The sequence below is a fragment of the Panthera pardus genome, unplaced genomic scaffold (genome assembly GCF_024362965.1).
Source record: "Panthera pardus isolate Hobbes unplaced genomic scaffold, ASM2436296v1 HiC_scaffold_24, whole genome shotgun sequence".
Classification (NCBI taxonomy): domain Eukaryota; kingdom Metazoa; phylum Chordata; class Mammalia; order Carnivora; family Felidae; genus Panthera; species Panthera pardus.
The window spans coordinates 129,191,515-129,207,769 of record NW_026526810.1 but is presented as its reverse complement, the minus strand read 5'-3'; the positions used below and the strand labels follow the sequence as shown (position 1 = coordinate 129,207,769).

At 51.1% G+C, this 16,255-nt stretch overlaps 1 protein-coding gene across 1 annotated transcript; it reads right to left on the bottom strand.

The window, feature by feature from the left end:
• Positions 1–4,294: 4,294 nt before the first annotated feature.
• SERPINA4 (serpin family A member 4) lies at positions 4,295–14,053 on the bottom strand. Its single transcript, XM_019462178.2, has 5 exons — positions 13,921–14,053; positions 11,220–11,885; positions 6,622–6,895; positions 5,620–5,779; positions 4,295–4,827 (listed from the first exon to the last, which is right to left on the bottom strand). Exons 1-5 carry the CDS (start codon positions 13,979–13,981, stop codon positions 4,627–4,629), a joined length of 1,362 nt encoding a protein of 453 aa, XP_019317723.2. The 5' UTR covers positions 13,982–14,053; the 3' UTR covers positions 4,295–4,626.
• Between the last annotated feature and the right edge of the window lie 2,202 nt (positions 14,054–16,255).

Sequence of the window (16,255 nt, the reverse complement as noted above, 5' to 3'; positions counted from 1 at the left end):
AGGTGACATCCCATGTGGTTGCTGGCGAGATCTCCCTTCCTGGCTTGCAAATGGCACCTTCTCACCTTGTGCTCACATGGGCTCTTTGTGCATAAGAAGGAGGCAGGCGGTTCGGGTGTCTCTGCCTCTTCTTATAAGGACATCGTTCCTGTGAGATTAAGACCCAACCTGTATGACCTCATGTAACTTTAATTAACTTCCCTGAAGGCCCCATAGTCACATTGGGGGTTAGGGCTTCAATATGTGAATTTGGGGGGGGGTACACTTAAGTTCATAACAGCCACAGTGAGAGGGTAGGAGGGGCCACTGGCCAGAATATGGGAATTTAAAGAACCGTGGTGGTTGTGATACATTTATTTTTTGATTAACACCAAAAGCGACAGAGAACGCCATCCCCAACAAGTGTGTTTCACGCGGGGCAGAGGTGGGTTCTGCTTGGCCCAGCCCGCTGAGTGTAACAATGTTGAGGAGAAATGCCTTTCAATAAACAGGGGCCTTGGGGCGCCTGGGTGGCTCAGTCAGTTAAGCGGCCGACTTTGGCTCAGGTCACGATCTCACGGCCCGTGGGTTCGGGCCCCGCGTCGGGCTCTGTGCTGATGGCTCAGAGCCTGGAGCCTGCTTCGGATTCTGTGACTCCCTCTCTCTCTGCCCCTCCCTTGCTCACGTTCTGTCTCTCTCTCTGTCTCTCAAAAAATAATAAACATTAAAAAAAATAAGAAAAAATAAATAAACGGGGGTCTTTACTGACGTACCCTCCTGGACCCCAACACTGTCAGCCCACTTTACCTGTTCAGGTGACCCACCAGCTCTGGTTATGACTGTGTTCTAGAGGATAGGGGAGGACAGGGTCGAGACAAAAGATGAAATGTGATAATAGTTAAGAGTCGTGGAGTGCCAGAGGTGTGTGCTTTACGTGTAGTAATTCATCCAGTGCTCAAGATGGGCTTCTGCATTAGGAAATGTCTCCATTATACAGGTAGGGGAACTGAGGCTCAGGATAGCCCATGTCGGGGACGTCTGGCTGGCTCAGTGGGTTAAGTGTCTGACTCTTGATTTTGGCTCAGGTGATGATCTCATGGTTTGTGGGTTCGAGCCCCACTTCGGGCTCTGTGCTGACAGCTCAGAGCCTGGAGCCTGCTTCGGATTCTGTGTCTCCCTCTCTCTCTGCCCCTCCCCCACACTCTCTGTCTCTCTCAAAAATAAATAAACATGTTTTGAAAAATAAAATAAAATAAAATAAAATAAAATAAAATAAAATAAAAATGGGAAATGTGGACACAGACACGGCCACAGAGAGAATGCCACAGTTTGCCAGCAAACCACCAGAAGCTAGGAGGGAGGCCCGGAACATTCTCCCGCACAGCCCTCAGAAAAGACAACCCTTCCAACACCTTGATCTCAGACTTTCAGCCTCCGGACTGTGGGATGATACATTTCTGTTGGTTAAACCGCTCAGTGGGCGGTGCTTTGTTATTCCGGCCCCAACAAACGAACACACTCAGTCACGGGTGGCGGTCAGGTTCGAACCCAGGCATTCCGGCTCCAAAGTCTAGGTTTTGTACGTGCGTGTTCTGTGGCCTCTTGATAACTCCTGGAAACACGTGTCCCCGTGCCCTGCTCACTGCAGGTGCTCAGAGCATGGGATCTATTGGCCTTAAATGGCCGCTTCTCAGAAAAGGACTCCCCCGCCTTCCCAGACAGCCAGGGATGGGGCTGGCGCCTTCCTGCCACAGCGGGTCAGAGCCGGGGGTCCCAGGTCTGCATCTTCAGGGGATCCCGTGTCCATTTTCCGCTCTCTGCTGCTACAGCGGCTGTGGGGTCTGTGCCCATTTACCGGTGGGGTGTGGAATCTGAGAGCCAGAGAGGTGACGTCCCCGCCCCACAGCACAGGGCTGGTGGGAAAGCTGGGACCGCACCCCTCCAAGCTCCAGTCCAGATCTCACGCGCCTCCTCTGCCCCTGGGGAGATGCCCCAGTTCCCCGGCCAGTGGCCAATCCCCGCCTCGTGACTATTTGTTGAATGACAGAGCGAATAACCAAAAGAACCCATGTTGCATCTCCCAAGGGGTGTCACGAGGGCCACACAAATCAGGGACCCCATAGGAGAGCAGCAAAGGAGACGAGAAGGAGGCCCAGGCACCGCTCTGGGGGCGGAGGGGGGATCAGGTGTCCTGCATGGAGTCTTTTTATGTATCGGTTTAAGGTTCCAAAAGGGCATTTCGAAATCTGAGGAGTTGGAATAATAAATATTTACCCAATCAATTCCAGGGATGTGTCAGGGGGTGGTGATGCAGAGCAAACAGCTCGGGGACCTTGCTCAGGGCACAGCCTTTTTCTTTCATTCATTCATTCATTCGTTCATTCATTCATTCCCCAAATATCATTTGAGCCTCAGCCACATGCCAGACCATACGATCAGCTCTGGGGCCAGGCTCTGGGGTAAGTGCAGGAAATTCAGAATGAACAGGGCCCTGCCTCCAAGATGTTCTGTCTAATCGGGGCCAGGGGAGCAGAGATGAGTCAGCCAACCACATTTGATGGGAGAATGGCCATCTGCCTTGCAGAGGGCGTGAGGCGTTTGTAGGAGGTTCCGGAAGATTCTCAGAGACGAGGGAGGGGGACCTCTGGGCCATGGGGGCCTGCAGGAGCAAAGGCCCAGGGTGCAAGCTATGGACAACCTGGGGAAACGGCAAGTTTCCTTGGCTCAAGTCACTAGGCACATGAGTGCAGGAGGAGGGACCGAGGCTGGAAAGGCAGAGGGAGGAAGAAGAGCGGGTAGGGGACTTTGAGCCTTAGTTTGCAGGCAATAGGGAGCCACTGAGTGCTCCTGAGTCGGGGAGGGGCGGGCTTCATCAGAATATGGCGGCGTCCCTCTCAAGGCTGATCTGAGGGCGACCGCTCCCCTTCCCTCCCCTTCAACCCACTGAGCCTCCCCCTTCGCACACCACCCAGGGAGAACCGGCCCCAGTAACCCCAGGCCTCGGGCTTCCCTCATCTGAGGGGCTTCAATCCGCCCACCCACCTGCTTCTATAGGGGCAGACTTGGGAGTGTCAGGCTGGGCCGGGCTTCATTTCTTGCCTGACTATTAAAAAACAGAATTCAACTTCCCGACAGGTGCAAGGGGACATGGGCCAATATCTTCAGTAACATGCGTGCCTTTCAGCCAATCAACCCAAGGGATGGACGGGAGGGTCTACATTCCTCCCGGCAGTGGGAGGCCCGGGGTCCTGCAGCATTTCCGGGTCCCTGTCCACGTAGCTCGGGGCTGGTGTGACAGGCACCTCATTTGGGATCTTTCTTTTATCAGGGTTGTCCTGGGGCTGTCCTGTCCAGCCCAGGGCTGTATTTGAGAGGCGAGGGGGAGAGAACCCCAAAGTCTTCTCTTCCCACCCTCTCTCGCTTCCTTTCGCAACGGCTTCCTCCACCATAAAGAGGCGGTCTGTCTCTTGCTCTGAATATTGGTTTCCTGGTTTCCCACAACGAGCCTATTCTGTCCTTGTAGCATTATTTGGGCCAGGGACCACATCATACAAACCCTGCAATGTTGCGGCCCTTGATCAATCATCAGTGCGGGAGGTGGCCCTCAGCCTGTCTCTTCAGTCACCAGTGGCACCCTCCTGCCTCCGACGCACTGGCCGACAAGAAAATCCACAGGGCCCTGCCTAGGGAAGTGCATCTGCCCCAAATCACTGAGGTTTGGGACCAACACAGCCAGGTTCTGTCGGCCCCCCTCCTCCTGGGGGGAGGGAGAGAGGTTGATTCTCTAAGGCTCTGGATGGACCCTGCTCAGAGAATTCAGCCCACACACCACGGATGTCTGAGCTGGACCACCTGGGTCAGCCCGTATTACCCAGCTGGGGAAACTGAGACCCAAGAAAGGAAGCATTTGGCGGAAGCCCTGGAGCACAGCAGTAGGAGACGGAGATATCAACACAGGTGCCCGGGCTCCAATCGCACGCTCTGTCTTCTTCTTCAGTGCATCCATGACCATGGCCGTTGATCCTGGGGGACTGGCCACATCTCCACAGACAAAGGAGGGGGCAGTGCCTTTTGCCCCCGGGTGGCTACCCGCCTTGCTGGGCTTTCCTCATTAGGTCCCTGTGGCAGCCGCCTCGACTGGTGCTCTCCCAGCCGAGGCCCTCCCGAGCCCCCGCTCTGAAACCAGGCAACCATCCTGCCCGGATGCTTCCCCGCCCACATTGCTTCCCCCTTGCATACACTGGAACTTGGAACATCTCACTCCCATGTCTGGGACCAGATATGCCAGGGCCATGCAGGGCAGACCCTGAAGGGATGGAAAACGAGGATGTGTTTATTGAGTATCTACTACGTGCAAGGCACCAAACCAGGTTCCTCATAGCCATCGTTTTGTTTAATCCCTTCAACCACCTGGCGGGGTGTCTCCCACTCTCCCGGGTGGTGCTTGAAGCAGTCAGGCGACCTGCCTGAGGTCACACCATCCCGAGGAGCTAGGTGTCCGGTCCACACGTCGCTCTCCTTCGCCAACAGCTTCTGCCCCGGACTCTTAGGATCTTCTGAATCCTTTGCTCCAACACGGAGCTGCTCACACCAAGCCCCCCAGGCCACGTCCTCCGGCTTGTAACCGAGGAGCCAGCCCTGGGAAGGCTATGGTTTCGTGGGGTTGACAACCTTGCCCAGAAAGAGGATGCTCTGGGTATCGGTGGAAAAGATCACCACAAGGAAGGGCCGGTTGAACCAGAGGACTCCGCGACTGCGACGGGCAGACAGAAAGGTGGTGAAGCTGCCAGTGGCCGCTGCAGCCTGGGTGCCAGCCTCGTCCACCTCCAGAATGGCTTTGTGGAAACTCTGGGAAGGAAATCACAAGTGTTTACCTCCAAGAGAACATGAGCCAGGACTCAGGGAAGCCTGGAAGAACCAGAGATCGCTGAAGATCAGCACCGCAGTTCACTGCTAGCCAAGCCACTTGTTGGGGCTATCACGGCAAGAATGTCTACACTGGGCGGGTTGTTGAGTTGGATGCCCTCTTATTTATGGAAATAATTATTTCTATCAGCAACTGAACACTTACTACGTGCCCTGGGGGCACTTTTTAAATCTTCATAACCACCCTAAAAGGTTGATGCATTATGGCTGGTTGACAGATGAGGAACATAAATCCAGACCCTAGATAGCCCTTGACTGCTGTAAGGGAAGGAACCGGAATTCAACTCTGCAACTCAAGGCTCTACCTTATAATGCACTTTTGTCTTCCTCACCGAAGTCCTAGGTCTCTTTCTCTCGTCAAAGGAATCTCTGATACACCTGGGACCAGGTCCTGGTCCCAGGTATCTGGTCCCAGCCTGGTCTGTTATCCTTTCTCTGTTTCTTTCACTTTGCCACTCTCCCTTGTCGTGATCTATGGAGCCCACTTGGCCGCGAGAGCTCCCTGAGGACAAGGATTGGGTGGGCACCGTATCCCCAGAGCCAAGCACCATGCCAGCACGTGGTGGGTTGGTTCCTGGAAACCCGTGCCTGTGGATGGTTGAATGACTCTCAGCCTCTGGTGGCAGAGGGAACACCCATCACCTAGAAGCTGCCAAGGGGCAGATGTTCCCCACTGCGTCTCCAGGCATCAGTGGCCACCGATGACTTACTTACCTTGGACACCTGCAGCTTTCGCTCTTCGGTGATGCCGGACAAGTCAGCCTGCTGTGAGAACACGTCCACAAAGCCCAGCATGGGCAAAATCTGATCTAAATTATAGGAGCCAGAAACGGAGAACTTGGGGAAATGCAACTCGAGCTTCCTGTAAAAGTACCTGGAGGAGATACGGGGTTAAAACTCTGGACTCAGAAACAAGCGAGGGACCCCAGCGCACCGTGCTCGCCTTGCCTGCACCCTCTAGCTGGCCCCACTCCATCTGACTTCTGCTGCCACACACACCATTTGCTCAGTGCTCCCAGGGGCTTACAGCCAGGCTCCTTTGCTTCCAGGGCCTGCTGTCTGCAGGACCTCCTCCCTTGGGAGCTCGTCTTCAGCGGAGATTGTTTTCCATGGGCATGCCAGGTGCCCAGGGAGATGCAAATCTCCCTGTGTGGCATTTTTGCCTTTGCCTGTGTTGGGGTCCTGTGGTTTTCACTTATTTGGGACCAGATGATTTCTTTGGCTAGAATTCCTCTATCCCATGAGCTGTGCGAATTTTCCGTCCACATGTGGCCTTGGGTTGAGGCCTTTTTCTTATACGTGGATGGAAACTTTTCCCACTCGTAGCCCCAGGGCGATATAAAGCTTCCTGGCTACTTCCTTAGATGGGCAGATGGAGTTTTCTTAAGTCCCTCTGTCCCAGTCATCTTGACCAGAGGTCTACGCATTCACTGCACAGGGGCAGACCCTCAGAGAGCCAAGGTCACATCACCCAGGTCTTGTGCTATATGAGGGTTGCATCTAGAACCAGGACTCTTAACTCTTAGTCTGGTTCTCTTTTCACTGATAGGGGCAAAATCTTATCTCAGATCTAAGAGGAGAGTTCATTATTTGAGGAAACCCATGGAAAGTCTTAAAGCAAATAAGAATTCCTTTGTAATTTGGCAATCACCCCCGTTTTGGGCATTGGCTTCCATCAGAAGGGTCCATTGGAAAGGCAGTGGTGCAGAAGATTACCTCTTCTGAAGCAAGCTCATCCACCTTTTTAGTATCTCTGGAGTCAAGGCTTCCTCCACCTGCTTCATTTTCCCTCGGTTAGGAAGGATGAAAAGGGCCATCGCGTTTCCTTTGTAATCCATCCGCAGGACTGAGCAGGGCAAGTATTTGTCATGAAGATACCAGTGGTCCTCTGTGTCCTGCAGCATCATAGGCACCTTGACTACTGTATTCTCATCAACGTAGAAGTCTTGGGGAGTGGTCAACGAGAGAACGAATGGTTTCTCCCACAGAGCTGAAGGGAAGAAGGGAAGAAGGTACAAAGCACCTGTGGACCAACAAGCCAACCGTCCAGCCAGGAAATGCCTCTCCGACAGTCGCGGAGACCCCACCTTACTGTTTCATCACGGTGTATCATTTAGACCATTCAAAGCCTGACCTGCCTGAGACCCGGATCTCTCAGGGCTCATTTAGACTCTAAAATATGAGATACAAAGGGTATCGGCTAGGTTGTTTCCTGTCTTCGCCATTGAATTTACATGGCGGCGCTTAAATTTTTTTGCCAATCTGATGTTTATGTAATGGTAGCTCATTACGGCTTTGTAGTGCACTTTCTTGGTTAAAAATGAAGTTGAACAACCTTTTGCATGTTTACTGACCTGTTGACCATTTGTATGTTTACTGACCTGTTGACATAAAAAAAGTCCTATTTTTTTTTTTTTTTTTGCATCAGTGCCAGATCATGTTTTTTTTTTCCTGTATTTGTGGAGGACTGTTTCTTAGTGATTTGTAGGAGTTCTTTCTGAACATTAGTTGTGTATCAATCGTGTGAGTTGCAAATACTTTCTCTCCCTCTCTGCCTTGTCTTTTCACTCTCTTGATGGTGGGTTTTGATGATTGAAAATTTTTTTTAAGTTTATTTATTGGTTTTTGAGAGAAAGACAGAGAGGGAGGGAGAGAGAGAGAGAGAGAGCCTGGGGCAGAGAGAGAGAGGGAAACAGAGAATCCCAAGCAGGCTCTGTGCTGTCAGTGCAGAGCCCGACATGGGGATAGAACTCAAGAACCGTGAGATCATGACCATAACCAAAACCAAAAATCAGATACTTGACTGAGCCATCCAGGCGCTTTGGTATTGAAGTTCTTTAATGAAGTGAACATATGAGTCTTTTCCTTTGTGATTAGGTCTTCTGTGTCTTGTTTAGGATAACTTTCCCTCCATATATATTATATACATATAACCTCCACATATATTATAGAGAGAGAATAGGTCTTATATTCTAGAAGCTTTAGTCTTTCCTTTTACAAAAAGCACCCTACTCCACCTGGAAGGAATACTTATGATTGATAGAAGGGAGGGGCCTAAACCCATCTGTTTCCCCCTGTGGGGACCTAGTTGTCACAGTGCCATTTTTTTGTAACCCACTTTCCCCAGTGCTCTATCACAGTGGTGAGGGGGGGATGCCAACATTGACAAATATCAAATGCCCAGGTATCTATCCACGGGGACATTTCTGGGCTCTATTCTGGCCTCACCCTTCTGTGGAATTGGTCTATTTGTACCACCGAGTCTAAATTAATACAGATTTATGATGAGTTGGGCTCTCTGGCAGCCAAGTTTTCCCATCGTAGCTATTCATGGCCTTTTGCTTTTCTCATATACATTTTAGACTCGGCTTGTTAACTGCCACCAAAAAAACCCACAAAAAACAAAAAAACCAAAAAACCAAAAAACCAAGAAAACCTGTTAGGATTTTGATTGGGATTACATTAAATATTTAGATTTATTCATGGGAGTATCAACATCTTTACCGTATTGTCTTCCTTTCCATGACTACGATATATCGGTGTTTTTTATTTATTTTATTTTTTAATGTTTACTTATTTTTGAGAGAGAGAGAGCAAGTAGGGGAGGGGCAGAGAGAGAGAGAGAGAAAGAGAGAGAAAGAGACACAGAATCCAAAGCAAGTTCCAGGCTCTGAGCTGTCAGCCCAGAGCCTGACGTGGGGCTCGAACTCACAGACAGCGAGACCATGACCTGAGCCGAAGTTGGACGTTTAACGGACTGAACCACCCACGCAGCCCAATGTATGAGTGTTTTTTAAAGTTGAAGTCTGCCTTAACATCTCTCAAGAGAATCTTAGCTACAGAGTACTTGTGCATCTTTTGTTTTCTTCTAGGTGCTTTTCGCTTTTGAAGATAAGCCACCATTTTTCCATTCTCTTACCATGTGACCTACAGCGAGGCCCGGGCTACATTCGTGTCCCCAAAGTGTAGGGCAGATGTGTCCGTGGGCAGGATGTCTCTATCTCCCTTCTGTTTCTGGAGAACCCCTCTTTCTCATGCCAACCAGCCTGAGCTAGGTTTCTTTCAGATGAGAGCACCCAAACCCTTCATTATCTGTGATCAGAGCTTTGGGTGGGTCGATGGTGTGTATTATACATTTAAATTATATTTCAAAGGGAATGGCGTCAGTAGACTATTGTGCAGGCATTAGGTTAGATCTAAATAAAGTCTTCAATAGCATAAAACTACACACACACACACACACACACACACACACATACGAACGCATGCAAAACCTGGTGAAATCTGAGTTAGTTCCATAGATTGCACCAATGTCAATTTCCTGGTTTTGTTACCGTACTTCAAGTTATATAACATGTGATGTAGGATAACCTGCGTGGAAGGTGCATGGGATCTCTCTGTACTACTTTTGCACCGTCCTATAAGTTTGTGGCTATTGCAGAATTAAAAAGGTTTCTAAAAACGTTTTCGATGGTAGGTGACACATTCCCTGTGTAAAATGCAAGTGATAACAAATCTGGCTGGGTCGTTAGTCTGGCTGGGGCTGTTTCCCAGAATTTGTTCTCTGTAGAGTCTGGGTTCAAGGTGGTCACAAGCGTGAGATGGGGAGGTAGACGTGGGGCAGGCACCACACTCTGAAGATCTTCGCGGGAAGATGGAATGACGGGCAGACCTAGCGGAGCTTGTGTGCCCCGGCTTGTCCGTGCCGTCCTCCAGGTTCATCGTCCAACAGTAGCCCTCCTGACCAATGGTGTCCCCAAGCCACCACCAGGTGCCCAGCGTGGGCCTTCCACAAGTCCCCCTTACACAGACCCACTGGGGTGGCCGAAAGCACCTGGAGTATAGTATAGATCCCCGATAAGCTCCAAAATTGCACCTGCCCCCAGGACTTCACTCTGCCCCTCCCACCCTTGCTTCCTCCAGACTTTCATGTCCCCACAGTTATGCAAGGTCCAACTCCTATAGCAACCTCCTTTCCCTTACCACTTATGATGGCTTTGCTTCTCTGATGGGACACTGATGGTACACACAGCATGAAGCTGTCCTCACGCTGTGATTTCAACGGTTAACATATGTGTGTGAGTGGACGACTGGAATGAATTCAGTGAAAACGTTAACATTTTGGGTTGTCTCAGTGAGGTAGGATTAGGGGAAATTTCTTTTTTCTTTTTAAGTTTATTTATTTTGAGAGAGAGGGCAGGGGGGAATGAGCAGGGAAAGGGCAGAGACAGAAGGAGAGAGAGAGGATCCCAAGCGGGCTCCACACTGTCAGCGCAGAGCCCCACATGGGGCTCGAACTCACGAACGCTGAGATCATGACCTGAGTGGAAACCAAGAGTCAGATGCTTAAACGACTGAGCCCCCCAGGTGCCCCTGGGCAATTTCTATTTCCTTTTATACCCTTATGTGTTTTTAAGGATCTTCAAAATGAGTATAATCATTAGATTAATTATAATTGCTGTAATTATTTATCGAGTATATATAATGGTCAGGGGTCACCAAACTTCTTTTGCAAAGGGTCAGAAAGAAAGCAAACATTTTAGGCTCTGTAGCAACTGCTTATCTCTGTGGCTGTGTGAAAACAGCCCAGGGACAAAGCATAAATGAGTGGGCGTGGCTGTGTCCCAATAAAACTTTATTAACAAACACAGGTAGCCCATCAGATGTGGCTGGGGACTGTAATTTGCCTATCTCTTTAGGCCCTCTTCTAAGGAGGACACAAATATGTGCCATGATTTGATCCTCCAAACAGAACTTCGGGGGCGCCTGGGTGGCTCAGTCGGTTAACTGTCTGACTTCGGCTCACGTCACGATCTCACGGTTCATGGGTTCGAGCCCCACGTCGGTCTCTGTGCTGACAGCTCGGAGCCTGGAGCCTGCTTCGGATTCTGTGTCTCCCTCTCTCTCTGCCTCTGCCCCACTCCTTCTCTGTCTCTGTCTCTCAAAATTAAATAAACATTAAAAAAAAACCCAGAACTTTGAAGGAGGTATTCTTCAGCAACCACCTTCCCTGTTTACACTGTTGGTAAGTGGCAATCCTTCGTCGTGAATCCGGAAGTTCAACGTATACATTTCATACATTACCGTTACTAAAAAAAATAAATAAATAAGAAACGTATCTAAAGTTAGGAGGGTACGGAAACCTCTAAGCTACACGATCTTAAATATCTGATGCTCTCACATGAATCTTCTAAGCGTTGCTTGGCCCTATCTGACCCCATCCATGTACTTTCTCTTTTTTTTTAAGCATTTAATCCATCCATAAATCAGGGGGAGAGGGGAGATAAAGGACCCACCGATGAACTGACTCTTACCTTTGAAGTAAATGTAATTCACCAGCACCATCGCGATGTCTGTGCTCAGGTCGCTGACCAAATCCACAATCTTCCCTTGAGTTTCCTCCTTGACATGGTCATTGATCAGCTGGGTGGTACCCACAGAGTCGTGGAAGTTGGTGAGGAATAATTTGGAGTCATAGAAGGCCACACTGTCATTGAGAAATCCCGGAAGGATGGGCAGCTCCTGGCTCAGGAACAGGGCGCTGCCCGTGCGCATCTCCAGCCTGTCTCCCGGGAGGTGGAGGGTGTGCAGGAGGTGCCGGAAGCCCTGGTGGATGTCCGACTCAGACACCTCCGTGAGGTTGAAGCCCAGACCCTCGAGGATCTGGGTCTGGCTGTGTGAGCGGGCGCCCAGGGACAGCATGGCGTAGGAGGCGGAGATGCTCAGCGGGGAAAAGAAGATGTTGCTCCCGGGGCTCTGGGAAGCCATCAGGTGGTAGAAGCGGAGAGCAAAGACTGTATTTCCCGGGGCAATCTTGAGGCTGGGGGAGCCCTCACCTGTGCTTGGAGCTTCCGGATGGGGGCTGCCCGTGTGACCCTGGCTGTCGTGTTCAGGGAGGAGCTGGCCGTGAGATGCGACCAACAGTCCAGCCAGAAGGAGGAGCAGGTGGCTGGCAAGATGCATCTTCTGTGCTGTCAGGGCTATAGGAGGAAAGAGAGTGCCCAGGCAATGCCCCAGCAGAAGCCCCAGCCCTACTGAGAAGTCGGGGAAGGGCAGGGCCCCCAGGTGACAAGTGACGGGGTCAAGTCCGGCAGATGGGCCTATGGCAGCTAGCAAACACCCAGCCCCTTCCCAGTATGTGGTGAAGATGATATTCTGTGGGTTAACCAAGCACGTTCCTTGTGCCCACCGCCTCCTGGCACTTCCTGTCCCGGTGAGCTCTGCAAAGCACTGGCCTCCGTTCTTATCGCCAGGACTCGCCAAATGACTGAATGAGGTCATTTACCTAACTGGTAAATATCTGAGCTAGAGCACGAGGCTCCAGACTCAGCCTGGGGCTCCTTTTGCCATTTGAGCTAATTTCCTCAGTCCAGTGACCCACTGCACCGAGGATGCGAATCGCCAAAGCGTTAGCCTCAACTCCACAAACATCCATGGTGTGCTTTACGGTTTGCAAAATCACTTTAATGCCATTTTGTCTGACCCTCTTACCCAGGTAGAGGTCAGGAGAACTGGCATTCTTATCTTCACTCCAGACAGATAAGATCACTGATGTTCAAAAAACTGATTCGCCTGGGGTGCCTGGATGGCTCAGTCGGTTATGCGTCCGACTGTTGATATGGGCTCAGGTCAGGATCTCGTGGGTGTGAGATCGAGTCTCGAGTCGGGCTCTGCACTGAGCGTGGAGCCTGTTTAAAATTATGCTCCCTCCCCAGCTCTCTCTCTCTCTCTCTCTGTCCCTCAAAAAAAAACCCAAAAAACAAAACAAAACAAAACAAACAAAAAAACACACAAAAACAAAACAAAACAAAACAAACAAACAAACCGCAAAAAAACCAAACAAAAATAAACAAACAAAAACCAAAAACCAAACCAAAACAAAACAAAAAAACCTGAATGGCCCGAAGTTCTGGGAAAAGGATTGGTCTCTTCTCCTAATCAACTTAACCTACCCAAACAAGGGTGCTCGATTTTCTCCACTAAATCTGCTTGGCCGTGTCGGGTAGCCTCACCGTTATTACCTGGTTCTCAGCCCCAAATCCAGTTGCCAACCCTAACCTGGGTCTGGCCTTCCAAGACCGCACCCCCCAACCACTCAATCTTTCCGCATATCCGGTAGGCTCTTCCCTCCACCTCCTAGTCTCCCCACTGCTGCGATCCTCACTCAGACCTCCAGCATCGCGCACTCAGACCAGGGGCCAGACTGCGGGCCATGTTGCAGCTCCCCAACTTGGCTGTGCCGGCTGGAAAGCAGCCACCCGCACACCCACAAGGCAGCCTAGTGTGGGGCTGGGTTCCGGTAGAGCTTTATTCATGGACGGTGAAATGTGAATTTCATATATTTTACATGTGTCACAAAATATCGTCCTCCTTTTGATTTTTTTTCAACCATTGGCAGATTTTATATTTATATTTATATTGTATCTTGATATTATACCTTGCATTCCTAGCTCAGGGGCAATACAAAAACAGGCAGGGAGCCAGATTTGACCCACAGGGCCTCATTCGCGGAGCCCTGACCTAGACCGTTGTGGCTTTCCAACTGGTCTTTCTACCCTGATTTCCACCCAGGAGTTGCGGTGGTCGCTTAAAACATACAGTGGGTCGCTTCACTCATCTACCTAACACCCATCCCCATAGCATGGCCTCCTACCAAGCTCTAACACCTTCTCCTATCCTAACCTTCAGACGCTTCTCTGGCTTTGCAGTGAGTTACCCAGAATTTCCCTCTGGCAGGAACTCTCCAGAAGCACCTGCGTCGGGAGCCAGGAGACCCGTGCGGCCTCGCGGGAGGCTGTTTCTGGCCCTCAGCCCCAGTTTCCCCACCGGTATAATGAGGAGGGTCATGTAGTGAGGTGTGGGGGTCATTCCAGCCCCAGGGTGTGTCACTTCTAGACCTCTCTGTGTCTCAGCACCGGAAGCCTTATGTCCCAGAGCCCCCAGTCCTGGGCAAACTAGAATGGTTGGTCACCCTCCCTTCTGAGTCTCAGATGCAGCCCTCAGCGAGTTACTCACGGTCGGTCCTGGTGTGGCCCCCCGGGCGGCTGTCTGAGAGCCAGAGGAAGCCCAGGAACATAGCCTGGGTCTATCAAGCCCAGGAGCATTGGCAAAATCCCTCGGCACCCCCGGCACCACCTACCACCTTCCCGATTAGGTAATTATTAATGAACAGGTCCGTGGGTGCAGTGTGGAGTCTCAACACAGGGAATCTTCACTGAAAGTTGGCCCATCCCCTCCCAAGAGAACCCCCTTCCCTCTGGGGAGGGGGGCGGGGGTAGCTCCAACAGAATTTAGCCCTTGCTGTTTGCATCATGCACCAAGGTTTGCTTGGCACATGCTAAGGCCCCGGGGTCCCCTTAGTGGATGTGGTCTTCACAGGGCCCCTCACTGGCCATGTGACCTTAAGCACATCTATTCCCTTCTCTGGGTTTGTCATGCTCCCCCATTCTCCCCCCCCCCACCCCACCTCCTGCAAAATGAAGAAGTCGGCCAGACCAGGGGCAGCAGACCCCAGTGCCTTCACGAACTTGATAAGGCTGCTTTCAGGGTGATGTGATGTGAGACTGGAGAGAGTTAGATCTCTGCAGCCATGAAAATCAATCCGGGGACCTGAGTCCTGCCCCAGCCCCCCCGTATACAATCTTGGACTATGCGATTGCTGAGGAACCTCCCAGCTTTAAAGCTACAGGGTTCTGTGATGGAACCCTCCGAGATGCCACATGTTGACCTTTAAGGAGAGTGCGGCCCAGGGGCAAGGGTGGCATGGGGTGGGAGCAAACCCCTCCTTGGGCCAGGACTCCAATTGCACATTTTTCTTTCTCATTAGGGATCTCGAAGCTGCTTTATTTCCAGCAAGCAGTGAGCCTCAACACCCTTGGACCATTTTGGGGCAATTGAATGTGTAAAGGACGTGTGGCTGTTTCTCAAGCCCACTGGGGAAGGAAGCAATATGGCCACTGATATTCTGAATGGGGTGCCCTTGACATTCAGGCTTCCCCCAGGAAGCTTTTCTGAATGTGTCCAGGTCCTCGGGGGCTTTAACTTGAGTGGAATATACACCATTGAGTAACAAGATGGGGCTGGGAGTCCTGATCTGGGCAGACCACAGAGCGGTAGAGTGGGTTCACGCACAGGCTTGGACCCAGCTGCCCTGAGGTTCAGGGGCATGTCCAAGTTCACACGACAGAAGCGCGTCAACACCAGGGCAACAGAGGAACTTGCCATGCCGATAAGAGTTCACTTGCTTCCTCCTCTCTCACCACACACGTGCACGTGCCCCCCTGAGGGACTATCCTTATCCCATTTTGCAGATCAGGAAATGAAAGCCCAGAGAAGTTGCTAGCTCACATTCCAGAGTTAGACTGAAGCCCGTGTTCTTCCTCTGTTTGGACAAACCTGCCTTGCTTCTAGAATAGCCAGTCCAGTTTTGCTCTTCACTGAGACGCACGTGCTAGAACACGTGTGCACAGTAGGTGCTCCATCGAGGCTCGCTGAGTCAAATGAAGGGAGGAAAGATGGTTGTCGGTTCATGAGGGTGAAAATAAATTATTCCCTTTCCAGAGTCAACAGTTTGGGTCTTGCTTCCTTAGCCTGGTTTCTGCACTGAGTTAGAGCCCCAAGCGGTAGATTACAGCTGGAGGGACAGGTGGCCTGACCCCGCTGGGAGCGCGTGGAGACTGCCCTTTGGTTCCTGGACCTGCCCCTGCCCCCGGCTCTGAAGTCAGACAGGCGGCTGTTGCCGCTGAGCTGGTTAACCCTGGGTAAGTCGCTCTACCTCTCTGGAGCTCGCTTTCCTTGCCTGTCAAAGGAGGAGCCATCGCTGAGTGGAAAGGCAGACGTGAGGGGACCCACATCATCGATGTGCTGCACACCGGTCCGGCTCAACGGAGCTTCCTTCTTCCCTGCCTGCTTCTTGCAGTGGTGACAAAAGCAGGGACTGTGGGGGGCTCAATCCCGGCCCCACCGCCCGCTAAGTTACTTCCTTTGCTTCTCATCTGTAAGCTGAGGGCAATAATCGTTCCAGATCTCGGGGTTGTCATGAGAAGTCAGTAAATTCACGTCTGCAAAGTGTTTAGAGTAAGTTTTGGCAATAGTAAGTGCAACGTAAGTGTGAGTGATTCATTTATCCCTAAATGTGCAAATATGGCTAAATCAGTCTTTTTTTATATAAATTAAAAAATTTTAATGTTTATTTTTGAGACAGAGACAGAGTGTGAGAGGGGGAGGGGCAGAGAGAGAGGGAGACACAGAATCCGAAGCAGGCTCCAGGCTCTGAGCTGTCAGCACAGAGCCCGACGCGGGGCTCGAACTCACGGACCACAAGATCATGATCTGAGCCGAGGTCGGAAGC

Coding starts and splice junctions, on each gene's coding strand:
- SERPINA4 (XM_019462178.2), bottom strand. CDS start 13,981: ATGTTCCTGGGCTTCCTCTGGCTCTCAGACAGCCGCCCGGGGGGCCAC. Junction 11,886..13,920: donor GGGCCACACCAGGACCGACC/GTGAGTAACTCG, acceptor TTCCTCCTATAG/CCCTGACAGCACAGAAGATG. Junction 6,896..11,219: donor GAATTACATTTACTTCAAAG/GTAAGAGTCAGT, acceptor TCTTCCCTTCAG/CTCTGTGGGAGAAACCATTC.